At 37.7% G+C, this 24,869-nt stretch overlaps 1 protein-coding gene and 1 pseudogene across 6 annotated transcripts in view; both read right to left on the bottom strand.

Annotated features, from left to right (window-relative positions):
- Positions 1-24,869, bottom strand: part of INO80 (INO80 complex ATPase subunit) — a 118,687-nt gene that overhangs the window by 43,241 nt on the left and 50,577 nt on the right. For all 6 annotated transcript variants that reach the window (XM_087425353.1, XM_014780579.2, XM_004421434.3 and 3 more), the window contains 10 exons: positions 22,117-22,176; positions 21,551-21,693; positions 20,339-20,423; positions 19,254-19,371; positions 17,987-18,072; positions 14,970-15,137; positions 14,616-14,749; positions 13,175-13,242; positions 12,361-12,454; positions 11,413-11,584 (listed from right to left, as the gene is read on the bottom strand). In XM_087425353.1, coding sequence (XP_087281479.1) covers positions 11,413-11,584; positions 12,361-12,454; positions 13,175-13,242; positions 14,616-14,749; positions 14,970-15,137; positions 17,987-18,072; positions 19,254-19,371; positions 20,339-20,423; positions 21,551-21,693; positions 22,117-22,176 — 1,128 coding nt within the window. The remainder of the gene's footprint in view (positions 1-11,412; positions 11,585-12,360; positions 12,455-13,174; positions 13,243-14,615; positions 14,750-14,969; positions 15,138-17,986; positions 18,073-19,253; positions 19,372-20,338; positions 20,424-21,550; positions 21,694-22,116; positions 22,177-24,869) is intronic.
- LOC147917533 (glycoprotein-N-acetylgalactosamine 3-beta-galactosyltransferase 1 pseudogene) lies at positions 4-6,183 on the bottom strand (annotated as a pseudogene).

A 24,869-nucleotide genomic window follows, 5' to 3' on the forward strand; every position in this document is an offset into this window, starting at 1 on the left:
CAAAACAAAATGCAAATTAGTGCCATTGACAATTATGTTCGATGTAAGCAAACAGAAAAAACGCCACATATTAAACATTTGACTTAAAGACATTCTTCCTAGTGAATATTATTAATTCTAATAAACAATTAGGCACTATTTAGAACCAAATGTATAACAATTAGGCACTATTTAGAACCAAATGTATAACAAAGTCAAGGTCCATGCTAATGGTTTTATTAATGTACCTTAAACAAGTGCCATTCTAATTATACCTTTTTCTGGAGGCGGTACCGTTAATTATAAAAGTCACAGCAAAACTTTCATTAGACACAACACTGTGTGTTTATGTAGGGGGAAGTTTGGTTCATTTGTTATACCATGGATGAAAACTCCTGTCTTGAGTTAAAAACAACAATGACCAACAATAATTTCTTCTAAATTTTTCTTTAAGGCAGATCTATTCAGCATCACGTGCATGTACTAACAGTGCAGTGTAGTTCTAGCAAGTTCAGCTGTTTTATTTATTTGGTGACATCAGTACAAGTGGTCAGGGACAGAAAACAATCTCTCTCTAGTTCCTCTACCTGACCACCATTTAAAAACTATAAATTCTTCGTTTATATTACTGTACCAATACGTTTTAACAGACAAAGCTTATGTTCAAGATTCAGTTTACAGTCATGCTTATGAAAGATTTTTTTAGGTATGGAATGTTCACATACAAAGAATCTGTCAGTGGGATCACAGTGTTCTATACTGCAGATGCAGTGCTTTCTTCGGTGCAATGTTAGACATTTTATCTTTAGATCTTCGTTCTTGATTAATTCACTGATCTGTTTTACTGGTTTCTCAAATAAGGCAGGTTGCTAACCTAATAACCACATGGATGAAGATAATACACGAGGTTGTCAAATTTATAGACTGTTGTAAGGCCAAGAAAACAAACTGCAAGGTGAGTAGTAACCAGGACCCTCTGCAGGAGAATAATAGTTCTAATTCAAGTACCAGAAGCTTCTAGTATCAAATCTCTTCAAGGTTTCTTTGTTCAGTACATATTTTCTCCGGAAGTAAATGGGCTCTTTAGGATCATAGTTTGAGAGAAGCCATCACAAGCTGTCTAGTAGGACAAGTGTATCATACTCTGCTTCTATGAACCAATCAGCATCTTTTAAATAACGGTCATGAACAAACTGAAAGGCTTTAATTGTTTCTAGCAGAGTTGGGCCATCTTCGGTGGTTTTTAATCATAGAGTACAGAAGTCTTTATGACACTTTATTACAATGCTGGGCCCATGAAGCTTTGACATGCTTGACCCTTTTCTCTAACTGTTGAGGTCCCTGTCATTACCCAGAAAAGAATTTTAACTTTCCGATAAGAGTTTTTCAACAATATCTGTGTTCTCATCTTTATGTTGGCTAGCATCAGCATTGAAGTTCGTCCACTTCTCTACATGTTTATGTCTATTATCATCTGAATGCCTAGTGTGAGGATCATTATGAAGATTATTGGACTGAGGGTCCTCTGTTCTTTCAATACTGACTACCGAACAGCTGGGAACATTACTAAAAAAATCCTATTGCTGATGCATAGATGTACATACAAAAAAATGTAGCCAATTTTCTTGTTTTCCTAAAGTGTATTTCTGATTATGAGCAGCAGCTCGTCTTGCCCCTCCTGGAAGGAGTGGAGAGAAGGATGACACAAGTCTAGCAACCACTGCTCCTGTCATCCAGCTATAGTAGCAGTAGTTTAGGGCTGCTAGCTGGGGTGTCCACTGCCACCCAGGTGGCTGAGGTAGCAACAGTAGCTGACCTAAAGACTTTTGAATTCTTTACTAACTTCTAAAGAGCTATAACTAAACCATGTCTCTGTCAGGGATCTCTTAAAGTCACTCTCATTTTAAGTATTCTCAAATGGCAAAATCCAACAGATGTCTGTTTCTTACTTCATTCCTAGAGTATAAAGGTAAAAGATGAAAAATGAACATTTCCTTCAATTATTTTCTCTCCAACACTGCAGTTATTAATAAGAAAGGGATACAACATTCACTGTAGGGAATCCTTTTTAACACAATACATTATTTACGATACCATTCTGGAAAAATCTAAAGATAATTCTATTTCCAAGGGTGGTCATTCCCAAATTAGAACACGTTCACTTGTCTTATATGAGCTTGGTTAAGGTGGTATTCTCACTGGAAGTCACTAAGTCAAGGTGATTTGTAGCTTTCTGATATCAGATTAAAAAAAATTAATTCACTAGCTCAAAATGCTCAACATACACAGTCTTACCTTTAGAGAAATCCTGACTACCCCCAGCATATTTTACTCAATCTATACTTTTCTAGATTATTTTCTCTTAACATTGGTTCCACCAAATCTTCCTTAGTATAGGTGGTCCTTGATACCACACCACTCACATTTCCTTCATATAATGACATGAACTGCTAGACACTGCTAGATACAGAAAAATTTAATGCTAACACAAAACACAAAGGACACCTTAAACACCATTGTGTAGGATGCTTGGGGGAGGTAGGGACAAAAAAGAAGGTTCATTACTTCTTTGGTCTATTTTGGCCTACAACAAATTAGAAAGAAAGAAACAGAATGTCACACTATGGGAGATGTGACTTGGTTACAATGTAGTCACAAATTTTGCTATTCTGTTGTCCCATCCTCCCCCTCTTGAATGTCTTATTACCCTGGAGGCACTGGCAGCTGTGTGCATCTTGCTGCCAGCACCAGAATATGTACACAGCAGTGAAGTTAGGCTTTTGTAAAGAGTCTTTGGGTACCATACAGAAGTCTCAAGAGAAAACAAGTAGGGCAAGATGATAGGCCCTACAGCTGCACACCTCTTGCCACAGTGTAGCATGGAAAACACACGTTTTCCCCTCAGATACAGACTTACCCATTTAACAAGGGGCCAAACTTTGCTCTTTATGTCTTGTTTAAAATTAAAAAGAATACTTATATTAACATTAGGTCTTCATTACTTAGAACTTAATTTCCAGCTTTTGTTCTTAAAGAACACATCAAACTTAGATATTAGAGAAAAGGTCCCACTTTAAATGAAAGGGCGTAGTGTTTGGAGATCAACTGCTAGACGTAGCAGTTCTGTTTCTATTCTGAAGATAGAATCTGCTAGAATAGCAGATTCTATTTTCACAGATATTTTCAGTGACCAAACAAAAAGGGGGAAAATAAAATACAGAAAAACCCTGAACACAATGGGTTCCCAGAGCTTTCCACAGGAGCACTGGCAGCTCTCATGATCTCAGGAAAAAATGACAGATATAGATACTGTAGTTGCAAATTAACATTTAGCAGAAGAGTTTTTGAAAACTTCCTGTTTGGGGGATTCTTCATCAATAGCCAGTCAAAGCTCTCTAAGCATTTAATAGAGAATAGTGTTTAAAATTTAAACACATACCACTCTTTCCAAAACAATTCTTTATATTCAGATCCTTTTGTGTATTTTAAATTGCAAAATCTGAAATGTCTCCAATTTCTATGAGCTAGTTGGCTCACTAGAGTTGTAGAGTATATAAAGCTTTCAACGCATATGATGCCTAAGTAGACCATTACCATGACAACAGTTTCATTGTTGGCTGAAGACAGAAGATGGAATCAATGCTGGTATTCTGTTTCTGCCAATCACATTTTTTTTTTTTAAAGATTTTATTTATTTATTTTTCCCCCCAAAGCCCCAGTAGATAGTTGTATGACATAGCTGCACATTCTTCTAGTTGCTGTATGTGGGACGCGGCCTCAGCATGACCAGAGAAGCGGTGTGTCGGTGCGCAGCCGGGATCCGAACCCGGGCCGCCAGCAGCAGAGCGCACGCACTTAACCACTAAGCCACGGGGCCGGCCCATCTGCCAATCACATTTTTAACATGACATTTAACTGGACATAGTATAAAATCTGTTCTGCCTCCCCAAAAGATGACTAAATGATATATATCCTAGAGATTTTGGTTTTTGTCTTTATTCTTTTAAGCAAAAGAAGACTAAAAAGAGAAAAAAAGATTCATGTGTGAAACTTGCACTCTAAGTCCTGCAAAAGTGTACAAGAAAAGGAGCTCTGGCCAGAGCCCATGGTGGGGAGGGAGGTGTGTGAGAATGAACTTATGAAAGTTTTGAACTAAAATACTGTTCCTTCTTGAAATTCTCACCAGTAAAGCAGGCTGGAGCATGGTGAAATTAAGTGGAACACAGGGAACCACTGTGGCTTTTGCTCTATAAGCATCACAAGAGAAGAAAATATCAGACAAGCAATCCACATCAACAAAGATTCTAAAAGGCCCTAAACTTTGTTCAAAACACCCCTAAGTGTCATCTGATCTGTGTCCTTAGCCTAGTTCTTGTTTCCTTGATGTTTCTGTATCATCCCAAAGCCAGTATTATGAGAATAGTACTTCCTTGAACTCTGTAATACATAATTCAAATTCAAATTTATTTATTTATTTATTTTTCCCCCAAAGCCCCAGTAGATAGTTGTATGTCATAGCTGCACATCCTTCTAGTTGCTGTATGTGAGACACGGCCTCAGCATGGCCGGAGAAGCAGTGCGTCGGTGCACACCCAGGATCCGAACCCGGGCCGCCAGCAGCGGAGGGCGTGCCCTTAACCGCTAAGCCACGGAGCCGGCCCAGAATTCAAATTTAATTTTCACTGCAGGGTGAGAACAAGGGTTTTACAGGCACATTGGGGGAAACAAAAAGTTTCTCACTGTCTAGATTCATTCACATCCATGGAGGGGAAGGAGGAAGGGAGGATTGGGTTAGACTGCTGAATACAACTTAGGTAGTATGTGATCTGAGAGAGCTTTCCAAGAACAAGATGGCAACATGGAGCGAAGTCAAGACTCATTATCTGTCTCCTCAGAGGAGTAAGAACAAAGCCTTCACCTTGATCTGATGATATGAAGCTGTATTTAGGAGACAGGCTGCTGGAATAATACCAACTACTCTTTATAAAACGAAGGCAAGGAAGAGAATAGAATGAAGGATTTTCTGCCTTAAGAGGACAAAGCTGAATATGGGAAAACTAATTCAAAGGCAATTTGGTAGCTCCACAGGAACTTTATTGGATTAATTGGATTAATTAATTGAATAGTACAAGAGAAAGAATCTTGACACTTGCTTCCAATTTTAGCATTTCCCCTTGTCTCTTCTCTCAGGTCTGTCAGCTTGAGAATAATCCCAAACTTCATGTTTTTTTTTCTGTGAGGAAGATCAGCCCTGAGTGAACATCTGCCAATCCTCCTCTTTTTGCTGAGGAAGACTGGCCCTGGGCTAACATCCGTGCCCATCTTCCTCCACTCCATACGGAACGCCGCCACAGCATGGCTTGGCAAGCGGTGCGTCAGTGCGCACCCGGGATCCGAACCAGTGAACCCCGGGCCGCCGCAGCAGAGTGCGTGCACTCCAAACTTCATTTTTAAGACTGACTTTGAACATGGAATCTGGATTCAACTCACACGTTCTCCCATTAAAACTCTGAAACATAATTTGTGTTTACTTTGCATATTAAAAAAGGCTACTCCACTTCCTAGTACCACAAAAGAAAGCAAAACAAGGAGCTGGAGAACCAGCATCTCTTCAGCATTATGTTTATGAATAATTAAAATGACATAATCAGAAATAAGTTGGCAAATCAAAGGAAAATGCAAGATATAGAATAGAACAGAGCTTGCAATGAAACAAATTTTGCTCACAAGGAGTTAGGACTTATGAGCAATGAATTCCTGTTGAAGATGAAAGCCAGATATTATACTGTATTTAATATCTTCCCCAGCTGACATTTGCTGTGGCTAATAAAACTGTGAACAGACGGTGACATGGAGAGCAGGGAGAGATACCAATATCCTTTCCAGTTTAAGAACTTTCATGGTGTCACAGTGAGAACCCATCTATAGCCTAAGCCAAAATCTCAGAAGAGGGAATACCAAAACAAACTTTATAATAAAGTAACTAACATAAAGACATCAGCCCAACAGTAAGGGGCTGGGGTCATTTTAAAATATGTCCACAAATCCTTTGATACCTCTCTCTTCAAAAGGTAGAGCCTAATTCCACTCCCCTTGAGTGTGGGCTAGACTTAAAGACTCCCCAAACCAGGTCATAAAAGGCATCGTGGCTCCTCTTTGCACTCTCTCTCTTAAATAACTCACTCTGGGGAAGCCAGCTGCCATGCCATAAGGACACTCAGGCAGCCAACCCCATGTAAAAGTCCACACAGCAAAAAAACTGAGGCCTCCAGCCACAGCCAGCACCAACTTACCAAACATGTAAGTAAACTACCTGGAAGCAGATCCTATGGCTCCAGCTAATTTTTCAGATAACCATAATCTTAGCTGATATTTTGACTTCAACTTCATAAGATTTTCTGAGCCAGAATCACCTACCTAAGCTGCTCCCAAATTCGTGACCAACAGAAACTGTGAGATATTAAATGTTGATTGTTTTAAGCTGCTAGGTTTTGGAGCAATTTGTTATGTAGGTATAGATAACTACTACAGGGGCTAACATCCACAATGGATTTTTTTTTTTTTTTTTTTTTTTTGGTGAGGAAGATTAGCCCTGAGCTAACATCTGTTGCCAACCTTCCTCCATTTTGTATGTGGGACACCGTCACAGCATGGCCTGATGAGCAGTGTGCAGGTCTGCACCTGAGATCCGAACCTGTGAACCCTGGGCCGCCGAAGTGGAGCACGCGAACTTAACCACTATGCCACCAGGCTGGCCCCTCACAATGGACCCTTCTTGCAATTACTCTTGAGCTTTCTATACGTTAGCTTCTTTCTGCTGGTATTCCTCACTCCAAGAAATGCCTCCAGCTCTCGGCTCAAATGCAGGGCAAACATAACTGATGTATAATAAAATTAATGGATGATCAAACAAGTTACCAATCCCACCCACGTTTCCCAACCTCCAAGGAAAAGTTAGAACTCTTCACAAAATTCTATTTTAAATACTGAGTAAGACTATACTTATAATTTTAGGCTGAAGGACATTCCCTCAGATGAGGATACACACCAAGTTCGAAACGGAAAACTAACACTACTACAATGCAGCAATACTCACTAAGTCATTTAGCACACATTTATTTAAACTTATAAATGCAAGGTGCCTAAAATAACCAAGACCACAAGGACAAGAAGGACTGTATAAAATTTCCAAACATCTAAATTGCATTCTTACTTGGAGGAGAAAATAAAATGAAGAAAAAAAAAGACAGAATTGCACTTTTAATTAACTTTAATTAATTTATTTAAGAATTAAATTAATTAATTGTACTTAATAGCACTTTATTTCCATATTAAGCTTAGTTTCAGACTTTCTGGACATTATAAAATATTCTTCGCAGTAGACAAGGATCTTTCTGTTAATTAGAGCTCCTATCGCTATTCACCAGAGTTTTCTACCACATAAAAAGAGTAGTTAACCACTTTTGCATCCCTATCAATTGTCTCTCTTGCATGTTCAACATCCCTCTTTGTTGCCTTCTTCCTTTTCAGTCTTCAAAGCTGAGTCTCCTCTCTCTTATGAACTCAACCGGGACTTAAGCCCAACTATCCCTTCTGAAATACCTTCCTATTCTTTTTAATTGTCACACTTCATTACCCACTCTTTACACTTCCTAACCAGAATCTTTCTCCCTGTAAATCCCTGCACCTGGGCCTTCTCTGTTCTGTCTTCACGCATAACATCAAAGAGTTCCTAATCTCATTCCTAAGTGTTTGCTTTAAACTTGATATACAGTTTACTGTTCCTTCTGGATCCTCTCTTGAACTCTGGGTTTTGGAAATGATTCCTCCACTGCCAGTGCTCATCCATATCCAAATCAATCAGAGTCCCTTGACCCTTTCTTTATAGCCTTTTGGTTACAACCATTTCTGATGGGTCCTCAGTACCTGATACTTGGAAGTTTTGCTTAACATCCTCCTTAACATGGACCCCTGGGTCCAGTCTTTCCTGATATCACACACTGAGATGAATCTTCATCAAATACCAATGGCAGAGATCCCCACTGGAGTGCTGTAGTGACTTGAGTGATTTAGTGGCTTTCCTGAAGCCAGCTATCAGATAACTCCTTCCCATGGCTTGATAGTAACCACCAAAACTTTACTCCCCCTGGACTACAACTGTACTACCTGTTGAAGAAAATAAACCAAAAAAACGCTGGGACTCCTGGTTTAATATCTAAACCCCAACAGATTGGCATTCAAAGACTCCCATGACTTACCTTTCTGGCCCTTTTTCTCACATTGTCCTTTATTTTGACTCAAATCTTTAACTTGGAATATCCTTCCTCCTATCCAGACCCCTACCACTCAAGATCCAGCTTAAACAATATCATTTCTATAAAGACTTTTTTGTCCATTTCAACCTAAAGTGATCTCCCATTCTGAACTTTACCACTAATCATTTACCATTAATCTGGCAGTAAATTATGTCTTCTTTCAACTCTTATCTTGAAGAATCATTTTTACTCTTAAAGTCTTTTTAAGTTTGTGTATGCATGAATGATTTTTCAAACCAGAAAACAGGGACCATGACTGTTAACACACTTTGCCCACAGTAGACACTGGTGCATGACAGGTTTGTAAACAACATTAACTACACGTGCTCTCTCTCTGTGGGAGTAGACTGACATTGGGAGGAGGCTATTCTGAAGGTAGCCTGGACCAGGGGAAGAAAAGAGCATTAGACACAACACTCAACCATCAAGCCAAGATCACATTCTGCCCCTGCAGATTCATTCAATCAATAAGCTCTTCTGACATACATCGATGTGTTCATTCACTCAATCCCACTGGCCTTTGAGATCAAACAACTGAAAACAGCATGAGAGAGAAAGAGTGAAGAGTATGTGGAAAAAAAAGGAGTACTTTCTCCAGTAAATATTAGGTCCTCCCCTCTATCACCATTCCTTACTCAATTAGGCTTCTTTTACCATCCAGATCAGTGGTCTCCAAAGAAAGCACATGCAAGCTTCACAATGTAAATAATATTAATATGTTAGTATATGTATATCATTGTAAATAAAATAATATATAGGTACTGTTGAAATGGATTAAGAATGTTTTAATAACAAGGACATAATCAAAAAACACTTGGGGACCACTGGCCTACACTATTTATATTGCTGAAAAAAGAGTTTAAAATAAGATTTACAGGCTGATTCTAAAATTTACATGAAAACACAATGGGCCAAGAACAGTTAAGGCAATACTGAGAAAAACAAAGCTAGAGGACCTGTGCTACCACTTATTAAGACTTATTATGAAGCTACAGCCATTAAGTAGAGTGGTACTGGTTCAAGGATAGACAAATGGACTAATGGAACACAGCCTTCTGAACAGAGTTCAGAAACAGACCTACACATATCCAGCCACCTGTTCAACAAAAGTGACACTGCAGTGCAGTAAGGATGGTCTTTTCAATAAACGGAGTTGGATCAAATGGATATGGATATAAATCAAAAAACCTTTTTGGAGAAAAACATAGAGGATTATCTTCATGACCTTGGTACAGGTAAATATTTCTTGAATAGGACACAAAAAATGCTAACTATTTGAAAAAAAGACACCACCACGAGTGAAAATGTAAGCTACAGAGATGTCTGCAATACATAAAGAGCTACAAATCACTAAGAAAAATATAGACAGCCTAATAGAAAGATAAGCAAAGGTCTTGAATAAGCATTTCATAAAGGAGGTTATCCAAGTGGCCAATAAGCATTGGAAAAGGTATTCAATATCATTATTCATAAGGTATATGTAATTTAAAGCCACAATGAGATACCACAGAAGGGCTAAAATGAACAGACAAACAATATCACATTCCGGCAAGGATGTGGAGCAACTAAAACCTCTCATACACTATTAATAGGAGTGAAAACTGGTGCTATTGCTTTAGAAAATTGTTTGGCATTATCTATTAAAGATGACCAGATGCATACCCTACAACCCAGTAAATTGACTAGATATATACCTTACAAAATGCATATGAATTTTTTATAGGAGGTTTTTTAAGCAACTCTTCATCAGACATACTAATATTTCACTAGTAGGAAGTCACCCTGCCACCACTAACTATATTATTTCAAATAGGTTGGAACCCAATTCTATTCTCCTTTTGCATTACTGATCTCATCTCCAGAATCCAAAAAAGTACAAGGAGCAAAGCTTGAGAAACCAATTGGGAAAAGAGAAAAGGAGGAAACCATATGGGTTCTTCAGTGTATAGGGGGCAAATACCAGATCCAGCCAAAGAACATCCTGCATTCAACAGCAGTTAACCATAAGACTAAGGACTCATTAAATTTTCTAGAGGATACAAGGAAAATGTCCTACTTTCTAAACTTTTAATCTACTTAAAGGACTAGAACAAATAAACATACAAATCTCTTCTCAAAACTCTCCAGAGTTACCCATTTCATTCAGAATAAAATCCAAATCCTTAGCAATAACTTATGAGGTCCATATGATCTAGACCTACATCTAAAACCTTACTTCCTCTCATTTTCCCCCTCACCTACCCTACAAAGGTCAACAATTATATGAAAAAGTGCTCCACATCATTACTTTTCATGGAAATGCAATTTAAAATCACAATGAGATACCACTACATATTCAAAAAAAAAGGAACATACATATACCTGATGACACAACAATCCCACTCCTGGATATAAACCCCAAAGAAATCAGTGCTTATGTTCATCAAAAGACATGTGCAAGAATGTGCATAGCCCTTTTATTCATAATAGCCCCAAACAAGAAGCAACCTAAGTATCCACCAACAGTAGAAGAGATTAATAAATTGTGGTCCATTCAGACAATGGAACACTTCATTGCATTAAAAAACAACGCTATAACGCAACATGGATGAATCTCATAGACACAACATTGAGAGAAAGAAGCCAGACACAAAGGAGTACATACTGGATAATTCCATTTACATAAAGTTCAAAAACAGGCAAAAATAATCTAGAAGCAGAATAGTGATTACCTTTATTTGTTGGTTTGTTCTGAACTAAAGGTTTTAAATGAGAAGAAGCATGAGGGAGACTTCCACATGCTGGAAATATTCTATATCTTAATCTAGATAGTTGTTACACAAGTACACACACATGTAAAAATTCAGAGGGTTGTACAATTAAGATCTGTGTACTTCACAATAAAGTTATATGCAAAATATATATAAAGTACATATATACACACACACAATATATAATTATATACATACAAAATGTCTATTAAGTTACATATAGTAAGTTATAACAGTACACTGCTTCCACTCTTCTGAGAACTTTTTGGCTCCGTTAGGCTATCATTCACTTTATTATTACTTTTACTGATTCAAAGAAAGGGGAAGACAGTACTACATAGGTAACTGATGCTGAAATAATTGCTTACCTTTAACAAAGGACAGCTGCAAAGGTTGGGAAAGGAGAGTGGAAAATTAACCCCAAGAAGGAAATCGTTGTTCCTCAGATATCTCTGCTGGCTCTCCCCTTCTGGCTCTCCCCAGGAGCGCAGCTGATGGAGCCTGTAGGAGGCTTTCAGAGACAGGAAAAGAGCTAACCATCTGAAACAAACCACAGCAGACAGGCTTATTCAGTGCTCCATGGAGGTCTGAGGGTAGTTCATAGCAGTGAGGAACCTTGTCTTTCATTAACATGTTTCTTTTGTAAATTCTGAACGTTTTAGAAACAGTTCTTTCCTACTTTCAGATAAAGCCGTTTCATACTTGCGTTTTATAAATTCTACCTTTGGCGAGTCTTAGTTTGCTCCTATGAGAACTCAAATCCTCTGTAAAGCTCCTCTTAGTGTTAAGGAATATTCAACTCTATCACAAAAACTCTATCATAAAAACATCCTCATATTAGGGAGACAGCCTTTCCCAATGAGGTCACTATTTATTACATAAATACAAAGTAATAAAATAAGTGAAAACCATTATTCCAAAGAAAAAGAACATAGAACTAAGTTTCCCAGAACACTTAAGGCAGGCTATGCTACAATCATTACTAATTAAAGGAATCACCAGCCACCATTTGCCCTGTAGAAGCACATAAAACATGGTAGACTAACTAGAAATTAAGAAAACTTGAAGACCTTCTGGTAGCATTTGGGAGAAGAGCCTAGTTTTTTATTTAAGGTATATCATGAAGCATCATGCAATTACTAAATGATCAAAAAAAATTATGATTCCCTTATAAAAATTTTTATTCTTAATAACAGAAAAAGAATGAAAGGCTCTCTAAGATGATATAATATTAAATATTTAATTTCACAGTATTCAACCTTTGTCCCTGTTTATTTCCAACTGCTCTCTCATCAAACAATGAGCAAACTTCTCACCTGGCCAAAAGTCCCTGAAGCATGAGGTTTGCCATTTCTGCTGGAGATACATCAATAAAGCGAAGGAAAGAGAAACAGCTTTCTTCATTAACACCTGGAATATGAAAGGACAAAGTTAAACCGAGTAGCAAGCCAAGAGACAATACTCAACTAAAGCTTGCTGAACTGCTGAATTTTGACTTAAAAATCAAAAGTTATTCTAAAGGTTCCAATGCAGCCACTTTGATGGAAGTCAGGGTGTCATATTTTTGTACTACAATCACAAGCAGAAAAGGCACACCTATAAGATACGGCATATATGGGCCAGAGTGGAGTTGGCTCATCAGTTACCTTTGGGGTTTTGGGATCCTTGGCTAACTGCCTTCCTCTTTTTATCATGCCAGGAAAAAGGAAAGGAAAGGAAAGGACAGAGGTGAAAGATTCTGAACCTTGGCCTTAGTGCTGTGGCCAATGCTCAAAATTAAGCAGCTTCTTTTCCTTAGACTAAGGAGGAGAGAACTGACTAAGTCACAATAATAAGAGTCCTGGCATTGTCTCTGTCAAGGTTCAAGGGTGTAAGAAATTTTTAAGAGGTAGGTATAAAATAAAGATGGAAGATCAATGTAATAATTTTCAATTGCTTCCTGTTATAGCATAAATCATAGCATCTATAGATGAAGATGACTAATTCACTTAAACCTTATCAAGACTTTAGAAATAAAGGCCTAGCATGCAGGCAAAACCAGTACTAGTTCCAAATCAGTCACTCAGCAAAACAAAGAGCATTCTGGTAAATTCTTGGCATATTTTCCTTCCCAAAAATCAAAACACCTACCTTTTCTGTGAAAGAGAGACTCTTGGATATAGTCTGGTGCAAATGGAGAAAGAAGAACCCTTAACCACCTGTAAAGTAAGTAAAAAAAATAAATCCAAACCCAAATATAAATATTGGGAAGTTAACTAGACTGGAGGCTCCAAACTAAAGAGAATCTTTTAGGTTTAAAACTGTTTCTACTTCGAAGAGGTGTGTTACCATATTACCAGGCAAAAGTTATGGCATAAATGTCAGAAAGTACTAAGTACTTAATAAAGGCCTAAGAAGATAATGCAAGTCCAAAGCAGTCTCATTTTATTTCAGAGAATCACAATACCAGCACTGTAAGTTATCAAATAGTATATTAAACAAAAAAACGCTACAGCTCTGGTCTGTTTTCCCCTGCCCATCTAGTTAGTATTAGCCTGGAGCTATCACAGACAAAGAATTCTTAAAATTAAGCCCAAGAAATGTGTTTCAATTTCAGTTTTATTATGCTAAATACTGTTGATAATTATTTTGATAATACTATTTCTATTGTTTCTCTATAGAAGGAGCTTTCTAAATTCATGGTTCTTTTTTTCGTGTGTGAGGATATCAGCCCTGTGCTAATATCTGCCAATCCTCCTCTTTTTTTGCTGAGGAAGACTGGCCCTGAGCTAACATCCGTGCCCACCTTCCTCCACTTTATATGGGACGCTGCCACAGCATGGCTTGCCAAGCGGTGCATCGGTGCGTGCCCGGGACCCGAACTGGTGAACCCCGGGCCGCCGCAGCGGAGTGTGCGCACTTAACCGCTTGCGCCACGGGGCCGGCCCCCCAAAATTCACGGTTCTCAAATGTGGATGTGCAGAAGAATCCCGTGGGAGCTTGCTAAAAAATAACAGAAGCTAGGGCCACCCTCAGTCACAGGTGTAGAATGGACCTACATACCTATTTTCTGACTGGAAGTGGTCTCTAGCATATTACCATTAACAACTATTTCACCTTTACCAAATCTCTCATTGCTGATTCTGGGAAGAAAAATTTGATTGATTTGAAATCTAATCAGTTCTCCCACTAGTGCTATTCCAAGTGTAAAATAAGCCACCACAGAGCAATTTTAGTATGGAGGCAGAAGCATTTGCTGATCTCTCTTGCTGCAAGTACATATTTGCACACAGGTGTACATTACTCAATTCAGAAAGGCAAATGGAAGTGGCTAGGGCCTTTACGGTCACCCAGTTAAGCCCCTGATAAACCACAAGATCCCTCAACAAATAGCTGTGGCTAGGGCCTTTACGGTCACCCAGTTAAACCCCTGATAAACCACAAGATCCCTCAACAAATAGCTGTCCACCCTTTGCTTAAATACCTCATTGTTGCAGAACTCTAACATTCTCCACTAAATTCATTTACTAAGCCACACAACCCCAAATTACAAAAACACTCCTAGAGTAAACAGATACCAATATTTGCTCACCTGTCTCGTGAATGGTTGAAGACCCTGATCTGTCCATGACGGTATATAAACTTTGAAATCTGGTATGGCTTTAGGGAAATATGAAATGGCGACCAAGTTTCTTGTCGTTCAAATAACTCTGGGTGATTACACACCTAAGAGGAAGGGAAATGATAAGACAACATTGCCATGTGCAGACACCACTCTATGAAATGATGGGGGATCCCAAACCCTGAAGTTTACCTTTGTAAATATATACTTTCCCATTTTCATCTCTTTTTAACAGCCTTTATTGATTTGGCATCAAGGCTAGAGCCTTCTTCTTGAAATGAGTTAAAAAAAGACAACTCCAAGGCAGTTGATTTAAGTTCTTACCTTCCTAAACTGCATGACCAGATTCATGAGGCTGCTGGTGGTGGTCTGTGCTTGCTGGGTAGAGCCCATAGAAGACTGCAATAAATCCTCAATGGAAATTTTGTTCTTTAGTGCCTGATATAGCAGCTTCTGTCGGCTGGTCAGTTGGCAATACATCAGAATCTCAATCTAAAAATCAATAAGAACATTTGCATTTTGAAAAACAGTTTTTAAGAATACTCAGTATCAGCATAAAGTTGAAAACATGCCAGATTATGATTGAAAAAACAAAATATATATCTCTAGAAACTCAACAGCTTTATAAACCTGTGATACTGCTAAGTATCCAGAAAAATGTTCTTTCCTTGACCCTCTTCCCTTGTCACTCACTCTACATGCTGTCCCTGGGCCATGCCTTCCATTTCCAACAGCACCAAATATCATCCATTGCAATGACTTGCAAAAATATATTCCCAAACATCCCCAGTGCCATATTTTCAACTACTTACTGTAATAGTACCACTCAGAGAGTCTGCAGCAATTGCATATGTGACATATCAGAAAAAGAATTATCTTTTCCACAATTTACTAAATTGATTAACAGCATTACCACTCACTCAGTTGCCGGAAGAGAAACTTCAGTCAGCTCTGATTTTTCTCTCTCTCTCATACTCCATATTCTATCATTTCCTAAGTCCCTCAACTCAACCTAGAAATCTACTTCAAACCATCCTTTCTGACCATTCCCATCACCTTAATGCAGAATCTCACCATATCTAACCTAGACTGTTATTATTTTGGGTCTTTCTGACTCCAGTCTCTCCTGGTTCTAAGAAACTTTCCATACAAATCTTATAATTCAACTGCTGAAAAACCTTCAAGGTACATTACTTCCTACAGTAAAATATTAAAAAAATTCTCCCATAGGCAGAATTCTCCCATAATTTAACCCACCCTATTGTCCCAGTCTCCTCATCATCACGTCCTCCCATATACCTTAGCAACAAGGGTCTGAATAATGTCTGCCAAACATGCTGCACATCTGATTGTTGCTCTATCTTTGTTCACGCTGCTCGTTACCTAGCACCGCCTTTCTACCCTATTTTCCTAGTAAATGCCAACTCACTATTCCAGACGTAGCTCACATGTCATCTCTGCTTTGATGTCTGCTCTAACCTTCCCCAAAAGAACTACTACTCCCTTATCTATGTTCCCATTACACTTCACAGTGACAATCACTGTATCTCTTATGACACAGTATTACAGTCATTTATGTATGCATCTCCTTTGGAAATCTGAACAGAACCTAGAAGCTGTGCATCTTTATGCACTAGTGGCTGGTAGGCAATAAGAGTTCAATAAATAAATATATTATTTAATAGATTAGAAATATTACTGATGTTTAAGGAATTTATACCATGCAGAGTGGTTAAGAATCGTACTACATCTTCTGATCACCTCCCTATTGACCACTAACAGAAATTGTGACACTGTTACTGTTTTTTTAAGCCCCTTCTGATATAAAAGCCTCAAGGATTCATTTTTTTATAAAGTATTTTCCTCCTATCAGGTACATCTGTGTGACACTGCTATTTTAGTTAAATCAGCCAGTTTCATAAAATAGCCAACAAGATTTTTTAAAAAGGAATAAAACAAAGGTACACTTCTACTCCTCTCTTTGAAGATACACATCCCCGCCACAATCTTCCAGAGAGAGATACTAATTTCAAATGATCCAGCCTTCTGGCAGTGATAGAGGAGAACTACCTGATGTTATCAAGAACCTGGAAAGATGCCTTTTAGGCAGAGAGCAGAATTGTGAGAAACAGGTAGAATCTACGGAAGATGGGGAAAAACTCCAAAGGACTGGGATCTGGGAGAAAAAAAAGAAGTAAGGAGAATATGGGGAGGATTCACAGGAGACAACAGCAAATTACAGATGTCTGATAAGGACCCAAAAAAAGATATTTACAAACCAAAATTACTGGTCTTATATGAGAAAAAAATATCACAACCCAAAGCACATTAAACTTCTAAACCTAACTCTCAGTTTGCAGAAATACAGGCGACAAAGGAACATGCTAGACAACACAATGATGCAATTAGCAAAATCCAGTACAGTCATGTGCCACATAACAACACTGCAGTCAATGACTGACTACATATACAACAGTGGTCTCAGAAGATTACTGCTGTATAGCCTGGGTGTGCAGTAGGCTATACCTTCTAGGTTCATGTAAGTACACTCTATGATGTCTGCACAACGAAATTGCCTAACTATGCATTTCTCAGAATGAACCTCCATTGTTAAGCAGCACTTGACTGTGTGTGGAAAACTCTACACAACAAATAACTAAGTTCCTTCGATGAGGAATTCCAAAGGAAAAAAGAAAGGAGGGATTAAAAGATATTTAAAAGACATATCACCCAAATGCTATGTGTGGACCTTGCTTGGATTCTGATTTCAAAAAGTTAATTCTTTAAAAAAGAGAGTGAGAGAAAAGACAGAGAAAGAAAAAGAAATATACACATAAAGACAACTGGGGATATCTGAGCACTGACTGGCTATGTGGTACTATAATGGAATAACTTTTTTAGGAGTGATAATGATACAAAGTTATGTATTTTAAAAAAGACCAAACTTTTAGAGGTACACATGATAATATTTATAAATGAAATAAAAGACATCTGAGATTTGCTTCAGAATAATCTAGAGGGGTGGCGATGGCCACGAGTTGATTACTGTTGAAGCTGTATGGCGGTGGCTAAAAGAGGGTTCATTACACTATTCTCTCTACTTTTGTAATGTTTCAAATTCTCCATAATAAAAAGTATAAAACAAAAAGAAGAAAAAAATATTACTTGTCTTGATTATTTGACTCATTTTGAGTCTTCTTTGATCCACTCAAGTTTAAAGGTCTTGTCTCAACAAAACTAATTACCCTTCAACTAAACATTTACCAATTTTTTTTTTTTTGCCCTGGAACCCCAAGTTGGTGCCTATTAAGGCTTAAACTCATGAGGTCTTCTTTCCTTACCTTGTCAGACAATTCATTTTCCACATCTTTCTTGATTCTCCTCAGCATGAATGGCTTCAAGATCATGTGTAAGCGAGAGAGCTGATCTGAAATGCCAGGAGGCCCCCCACAAATAATACATTATATTGATTTAACACAAACAAAAGAAATATGATCATCTCTCGGTAAGCTGTTCTAATGCCTTTTGGCTTAAAGATTCTCTGAAAGAAGACTGAAACTCACTCTTTTTCCCAAGTAGGAAACCAACGAATCTGAATTTTTCATAGCATCTTCCTATAGTCAATTGGGCAAATGCATTTTGCTCTCATTTACTCAGACCAACAAGGACTTTATTTTTATTAGAATTCATCTTTAGAGTGTTTTAGGACATATTATCGATAATAGGGTTCTCATATAGATCTAATGAAAGCTATCTGGGACTCCCAATGTTTCCAAAAAATCATTTCTTCAAAGTTATGTCAGCAAATTAACAACTTGTAGTATAAGAAATTACTTAAGGACTTTTCTTTTTTTTTTTTTTTTTTTTTTAATTTTATTTATTTATTCTTCACCCCAAAGCCCCAGTAGATAGTTGTATGTCATAGCTGCACATCCTTCTAGTTGCTGTACGTGGGACGCGGCCTCAGCATGGCCGGAGAAGCAGTGCGTCGGTGCGCGCCCGGGATCCGAACCCCGGGCGGCCAGCAGCGGAGCGCACGCACTTAACCGCTAAGCCACGGGGCCGGCCCATTAAGGACTTTTCTAATGGTTAGTAGATGTCATTTCATGTCTATGTAATAAACACCTCATAATTCTCTTAAAAGATATTATTCAACGAGGTCAAAAGTATTGATAAACAAGGTCAAAAACGTTCACAATAGAAACAAATGCTAATATAGATAGAAAATAACAAAATGACCCTTCTAATATTTTGTCTTTATCACAGGAAAAAAGCCTTACCCCATTACACAAAGAATATAATTCTGATATGAACTTTTCAGGATCTATATGGAAAATGAGGATTCTGTAAGCCAAAATGTGGTACTTGATGAACTCTGCCTGTTCTGCCTTGATTAATCAACATTACAGCAGCATCTCTTAAATTAGTCCTTTTTTAACTCTTTTAACAATAAACAAAGCACACAATTACAAGATAAAAAACTTCTTCCCCAAGATCCTTCTATGTATACTAGAAGAAAAATTCTTCACATAGAAGAAAATATACAATTATGTAGTTGCCTACATGGATAGGTGGAAAGAAAGAAAGAAAGTTCATAAAAGTACTCACTCTCATCAATAGCGGATTTGTTTTCTGCGTGGCTCTCAATGTCCTTGGAAAACCATTCATTAAATTCCTCATGTGAATCAAATAATGTTGGCATAATGAAATGAAGTAGAGCCCAGAGCTGGAAACAAAGGAAAAGTGAAATAGCTGTAGGACAACAAAATGAGTGTGTCAGGATATAATGAGGGTTTGGAGAGAGAGAGTGAAAGTTGCAGGTGTGTGTGTGTCTTGTCTAGATGCGTGTGTATGTGTGAGTGAGTGAGAGAGAGAATCAGCATATAAGCACATGCCTCATCAACCAATCCCAATTCTATAAGGTGCTGTAGCAAAAGGTGATTATTTTTCACTTAATTTCAAATTACAAGTCTGAAAGTGCAAGTCCTGCTCAGATTTTACAGTGGGATAGTTTTAAAGATCTCATATATATATATAAAATCCACTCCACAAATGAACACAATCTGAGGTAGCATAACTTGCTAATAACTCTAGATCAGAGGTCAGCAAATATGGCCTGTGGTGCCAAGTCCGGCCTGCCACCTATTTTTATAAATAAAGTTTTTATAGAACATGGCCACATCTATTCATTTAATCTATGGCTGCTTTCACATTACAACAGCAAGGCTCAGTAGTTGCAACAGCGACTGTATGGCCTGTACAGTCTAGAGCATTTACTATCTGGCTCTTTACAGTAAGTTTTCTGACCCCTCTTATAGATGATCAATTATCTTTCCAAAAGAAAGAATTTTAGCTCGTCCCAAAGAATATTACACCTTTTCATTCTAGCATCAAAACATCTCTGTATTAGATGGGTAGCATTCCTCATGTGTTCACTATTTATTACATAATTAGAAAGCAATAAAGTAATTTATTTGCCTTATGCCAGAAAATAAGAAAATGGGAATGATGTAAAACAAAACAAAACAAAAATCACTTAGGGCAAGCTATGGTCAAATTCTTGCTTTTATGTGGGGACTGTCATTTGTACAGAGCAATAACACCCTAGCTGGGCATGGGTAAAGAACTCTGTTCTGTACTGGAACCGTTCTGTTTAATGCAGACATAAAACTGAGGCCTTTTCTAGTGCCTACCTCTGCCATGGTGTTCTGAATGGGGGTCCCAGTCAGCAAAAGCCGATTCCGACACTGGAACTGCAAGAGGATCTTCCAACGAACACTATCCAATAAGATAAATTACAAATTCCAAGTTAGCAGTAAATCTTTCTTCACCCTATGAAGACCCCATATTTCTAAAAATGCTTTCCAAAAAAATAACAAACACTCAGAATCAAGTACTCCACCAAGTACACAAGAGAAAAATATTATTCAACAAAGCTGAGGTGAGGAAATTTCAGAGAAATTGACTCCTCTATACTGAAAACATGTTATTAAGACTTAAAAAAAAATAGCCCTCATAGGCAGAGTAGGATCCTTTCTGGCTTGATAAAGTCCTCTACTACCTTGGGTCAGTTTCATTGACATATAAACCATTTAATTATAAGGTACTTATCTAAGGTAGAAAGCTTTAAAATTATTAATCTGTGTATTTCTAGTTGGGAGTTTGGAGGGAGCAATGGAGAAAGGGGAAGGTTTTGAGAAGAAAATGCAAAGTGAATCTACCGCTCCTGGCCAAAAGCATGTCCTACTTCAAAAGAATGCAATATGAAGGAATGCCCTTCAGAGGATAGAAAGTTCCATGGAAAATACCATCCTGCCAGTTAACAGACCTCCTAAGAAATTCCTAAGGGCTCACCAAGAGTTAATAAAAATCCATTGAACGCAAGGTTTAATACTGCTGAAAAACATTTCACAGCCAAGCACTCATTTACTATTCAGTTTGGGACCTTAAAGGTATTAGAATATTTCAAACATGTAACTTCCAATAAAAGGATTCTTGGGGGTCTAATAACCATCCAGGGACTAGGACAATCTGCATAAAACAGACAGAACCTACAATCCACATAATGTAACATTCTACTTTCTACTAAGACTTCCTATCTAAAATAATCCCTCAACGAAAGGGCAGACAACCCTTCCTGCATAGAAATTTTCCTTGAAGAATAAAGATCTGTTAAAATGTCATAATTACTGAGTAGGGAGATAGAATTTGAGAAAAATCCTTATATTCTAAACATTAATATTTGTGTTCCATGGAAAATGCAAAAGGGAATTTTTCAGATACATGGCTTATGCAGAGACCACATCATGCCATGTTCTAAAACCTCTCTGATCTGTATTCACGTGTGTGTATATATCTCTATATATCTTCAGTCCACGGAGTTTGGTTTCTACTATTCACATTACCTGGAACTACTCTTGAGTGCCTGAGCCTCATCCAATACCATGTACTGCCACTTGACCCGCTGGAAATATTTTACATCCTGCACCACTAGCTGGTAGCTGGTGATAACCACGTGGAAGGGGGCATCCTGAGTGTAGAGGGTCTTCTGTAAATATAAGAGGATAAGGGTGAAAAGAGACACCTAACAATTCATAACATGATAATGAGGAATGGACTGTAGTTTCTAAGGTCAAGATAGCCCTAAAGATGTGCTTCTCTCACATGGTAGATGTGCAGTGAATTAAACCATAACTGTTTTTAAAGTAGTCACCTTAATCACAAATCATGTTAAAAACTAGTCCTTAGCTTATTAAAGAAAAAAGTTCTTAGTTAACCCTGGACTTTAAGTCCAGCTGATTGTCTGTAACAGGAAAAGCATTGTTAAAAAAAATTGCGCTTGCCCAGTGTCCAGATATATAGAATATATAAGAAGATTTTATACAAGAGAAATTACTCAAATCAACCAGAGAAATAATGATTCCTTATGTATACATGTGTGTACATATATATGCAGTAAGCTGAAAGTTACCTGACTCCAGAACCTCCTGATGACTTTTCTATCATGAGGATTTCCCCAATATGGTAGCACCTGGAAAAAGGATGAACATACAGATTATTTTCTACTGATAATCTTAAACGTACCACCACAAATGTGTTATTCAGAATGATTTTAAAAGAACCTAAGACAATGAATATAGGAGTTCCTCTTCTGTCATTGCTGGACTAGTGCTCCTCCTGGTATATATATACAAAATATTTGTTTGAAGGCATCAGAGAGCTGCAGAGGCAGTGGAGAATTATAGAGCAAAGATCCAGAAAAGAAAGGAAACCCAGAGAAAAGCCTGGTACCTGACACGAGTTTCCCCTGAAGGTGCTGATCCTTTCCAAAAGTTCTAGTTGAGAGACTAAGAAACTGAGCTGAGTTTTTTTTCCTTTTTTTAAGAGACACAGAGCCTGCAGAACAAAAATGTAGCTCAAGGAGAAGGGATTCTGATAACCACCCACCTCTCTGGCTTTAAGTTGGGAATCAAAGGATACATGTACACTGGTAGTAAAGGTAAACTATACATAAACTTGCCTTAACAGGTACTGAATCCCAGTTTCAAATCATCTCAATTCCTGACTAGATTAAGGGGATTTTGGATTATTAGTGACCCAGGAAAAAAATATTACTAGACGTAAAAATCCAAAAAAACCACCCCAAACACATATTAATCCTCTCTCTGGAAGAAGAAAATAGTATCCAGAGCCCACATCACCTCTAGAATTTTTCCTATATGATGGCATACAATAAAAAAACCCAAACATATGGAAAGACTAGACCACAAGACTGAAAACTGACATGAAAAAGATGAAAGAAACAAACCCACAGGAGATCCAGATAATGAAAATATAAGAAACAGACTTGGAAAAAAATGCTAATTTGGGGCCGGCCCAGTGGCATAGTGGTTAAGTTTGTGTGCTCTGCTCTGGCGGCCTGGGGTTCATGGGTTCGGATCCAGGGCACAGACCTACACAACACTCATCAAGCCATGCTGTGGAGGTGTCCCACATACAAATTAGAGGAAGACTGGCACAGATGTTAGCTTAGCAACAATCTTCCTCAAGCAGAAAAGAGGAAGACTGGCAACAGATGTTAGCTCAGGGCCAATCTTCCACATTAAAAAAACCAAAAAAACAACACTAATTTTCATGGAATTAAAAGAAAAGATTGAGAATTTCAGTGGTGTACTACAAACTATTAAATAAAGAGGAATTTTTAGAACTGAAAAATACAATAACCAAAATTAAGAATTCAATGATGTTAGGAAAAAAAGTTTACAAAAAAAGTAGACAAGAATAATAAAAGACAGAGCAGAAATAACTGAAATAGAAAACATACAGAATAGTCAATTTCAAGAATGAAAAGTGGTACATTAGCTGTAGAAAAAATGTAAATCATATTTCATGGGAAAGAGAAGGAAGTCAGAGGCACTGATCGTATTAGAGTCATAAAATGAGTGTTACTCAGATACCTGACAAATAAAATGAACATCTGTCATCATAGATCTAAGTATCTTATGAATGTAATCTAACTCTATAAACTTGACCAGAGTCTACACCTAACTATGTTCTGTGGGGAAGTGAATACATTTCTGACACTTAAAGGAGTAACGGCAATAGAAACAATGAATCAACAGAGCAGAGGTCATTCAAACCTTTTCCGTAAATGACCATATAGTAAATATTTGGGGCTTTGCAGGCCACACAGTCTCTGTTACAACTCCTCAACTCTGCTGTGGTAGTAAGAATGCAGCCATCAATAATACATAAACAGAAGAGTGTGGCTGTGTTCTAATACATATGTATTTACATTTCATATATCATTTGTTACAAAATATTATTCTTTTTTAATCAGCAATTTAAAAACGTAAAAATTATTAACTCACAAGCTGCACAAAAATACAGGTGGCAGATTCCTCAATAAGTTAAATATAGAATGACTTAGCAATTCCACTCCTAGGTATATACCCAAAAGAACTGAAAACGTGTTCAAACAAAAACCTGTACACGTATGTTCATAGCAATACTATTAATAATAGCCAAAAGGTGGAAACAACCCAAATATCCATCAACGGATGAATGAAAAACAAAATATGGTATATTCAGATAATGAAATATTATTCAGTCATAAAAAGGAATGAACTGCTGATATATGCTACAACATGGATGAACCTTGAAAATATTATGCTAAGCGAAAAGAAGACACCAGACACAAAAGGCCACATTACTGTATGATTCCAGTTATGTGAAATATCCAGAATAAGCAAATCCACAGGGACAGAAAGCAGATTTGTGGTAGCCAGGGGCTGGAGGGAAAGAGAGTGACTGCTTAATGGGGAGTAGGTTTCTGTTTGGGATGATGAAAAAATTCTGTAACCAGATAGCACTGACGATTGCACCACGTTGTAAATGTACATAATGCTACTGAATTGTACACTTTAAATTTGGTATGTTTTATGTTATATGTATTTTACCACAATTAAAAAAAAACTGGGACAAACAAGTAGGAAGCAGAATCAGCCCCCAGGCCATCTTTTACTGACCCCTACACTAGATTATCCAAAAGAAGGATGCTCAACATGCAAATAAAAGCTCAGTTTCAGGCAGAGGTATAAAGTCAAAGGAGAGGTATCAATGACATAAATAGTACTACATTGCCATCTATCAGCCAGTGAAAGAAATACTAAAAACTTGAGTGGTTCAGTGGAAAATTTTAAGACTTAATTTTTCAACTTCCTG

This window comes from Ceratotherium simum, chromosome 3 (assembly GCF_057802395.1).
Source record: "Ceratotherium simum simum isolate JZ-2026a chromosome 3, ASM5780239v1, whole genome shotgun sequence".
In the NCBI taxonomy this organism is placed as follows: domain Eukaryota; kingdom Metazoa; phylum Chordata; class Mammalia; order Perissodactyla; family Rhinocerotidae; genus Ceratotherium; species Ceratotherium simum.